We start from the raw sequence: 1,921 nt of genomic DNA, 5'->3' as shown, positions 1-1,921 counted from the left end.
CGCTGCTGCCGCCTATCAGACACCCCGTACAGAGCCGCGCGCGCAGTGCAGCAGCTGCAGCAGCAGCAGCAGCAGACGGACGATGGGCTGGGTGCGGCGCCGCAAGAACCGGGGAGACGTCCCCCAGCGCTGTCGGCTGCAACGGAGAAAGTTTCTCTTCCTCCTAGCAAGGACTTTCTTAGTATCCCTCGGCCAGTCTCAGGTGTGCTGTTGTCTTTGCTGCTGTTGTGCTGCTGTTGCTGCTGTTGTTGCTTTTGCTGCTGTTGCGGATGTGGCAGGCGCTGCTGACATTGCTGCTGCTGCTGCTGCTGCTGCTGCTGCTGCTGCTTCTGGTGCTGCTGTGTTTGGATGATCTGCTGCGTCTGCTTGCACGCATAAACCCCACCCGCGTCGTCGTATCTAACTTCTCCAGTGTTGCTCTTATTCTGCCTGTACCCCTCCCTGGTGTCGCTGCTTCTGTGCTGCAGTTCTTTTGCTGCAGCTGCTGCAGCTGAGCTGCAGCATCGTTACTGCTGCGTGTTGCTTGCGTGGGTGCTGTGTTTAGGGCCTTCTGTCTTCGTGGATGCAACAGAGCCGAAGCAGGGGAAGGGGCCCNTGCGTGGGTGCTGTGTTTAGGGCCTTCTGTCTTCGTGGATGCAACAGAGCCGAAGCAGGGGAAGGGGCCCGGGGGTGCGGAGCCCCTAACGGTGAGCAGCAGCTTCTCTGCGCCGCTGCCTCTGGCGCATGCAGACAGCAGCAGCGAGGCTGTATGTCAGGTGCTGAGCCCGCATCCATCATACAAGTTGCTGCTGCTATCGTCAACAGTGTTGCTGCATAACAGCAGCGGATTGCCGCTTGAAATCTGCTTCTTAGATGCTGATCTCAACCCCCTGCTGCTGCCAGCAGCACACGGGGCCTCCGCCTCCCTCGAGGCAATAGGAGAGGGGCCCCCAAGTGCATGCAAGAGGGGCCGGCTCTCTGCTGAGCCGCCGTCGTCACTACACCCCGACTTGCTGCGGGTGCCAGCGTGGATGCTGCAGCGGGAAGAGCGGTGGAAGGAGCTGCAGCAGCAGGAGACGCAGCAGCAGAAGCAGCAGCTGAAGCTGCTGCTGCAGGCAGCAGCAGCCACCAAATCCCCAAACCTAAAGCGTGCTGCATCAGCCCCTCTCAGGAGAGCAGCAACAGAGGCCTACACTCGATCTGCTGCTTCACAGCGTGCGCTGCAGCAGCAAGAAGCAGCAGAAGGAGAAATCCTTAGCTACAGCTCCTCTCCCTCTTTTATAAGACAAAATACTGAGAGGTTTACATATACTTTTCTTCTCCCTAATCAACACGTTCTCTCCGTGCCCCAGAGAGCTATCCTAGGCAATGGCTGGTGTAACGTCTGCTTCCGGCCTGCAGCATTCGCAGAAGAAACAGCTGCATCTGCTGCTGCAACTGCTGCAGCAACTGCTGCNTGTTGCAGCAGCAGCAGCAAACCCAGAAGCAGATTCACCCGATCGCTCAAGTGCAGATGAAGAGGTGAGCTTCTTTTCTCTTCGATTGCAACAGATAGAAAAAAAAACAACAAAATAAATATTGTTATATTTATTTTGTTGCTTTTCTTTTCTATCTGTTGCCTCGTACCCGTTGCTGTGTACCTCATCAAGCCGCCAGCAGCAGCAGCAAACGTATATGAGAGTGCCCTTGCATGTATGCAGCGTAGGAGCGGTGCAACGATGTCTTTATGTTGCTTGCATGCGCTGCTCTTGGTGGGGCTTTGTGTGCATGCACAGGCCGAGGCGATACCTGAACCCCCTGACATGAGCTGCGTGGCGGGGTGGTGTGATCTGATCGATACGCGACACCGCATGGAGGGGCTTCGCTGCAGACAGAGCTCGTACCTGCCCCCCGATTGCAGGCCAGGAGCAGCAGCAACAGCAGCAGCAGCAGCAGCAGCAGC

The 1,921-nt window shown here is 57.2% G+C and overlaps 1 protein-coding gene across 1 annotated transcript in view; it reads left to right on the top strand.

Moving 5' to 3' along the window:
- Nucleotides 1–1,921, top strand: part of EMH_0075000 (uncharacterized protein) — a gene marked incomplete at both ends in the record, with an annotated part of 4,241 nt that overhangs the window by 468 nt on the left and 1,852 nt on the right. The window contains 2 exons of the mRNA XM_013499542.1: nucleotides 3–202; nucleotides 616–1,194. Coding sequence (XP_013354996.1) covers nucleotides 3–202; nucleotides 616–1,194 — 779 coding nt within the window. The remainder of the gene's footprint in view (nucleotides 1–2; nucleotides 203–615; nucleotides 1,195–1,921) is intronic.

Source organism: Eimeria mitis, genomic scaffold (genome assembly GCF_000499745.2).
Source record: "Eimeria mitis Houghton genomic scaffold, Emh_scaff4420, whole genome shotgun sequence".
Taxonomy (NCBI): domain Eukaryota; phylum Apicomplexa; class Conoidasida; order Eucoccidiorida; family Eimeriidae; genus Eimeria; species Eimeria mitis.
Note: the sequence above shows the minus strand (reverse complement) of the source record. Positions and strands in the feature narration are given on the sequence as shown.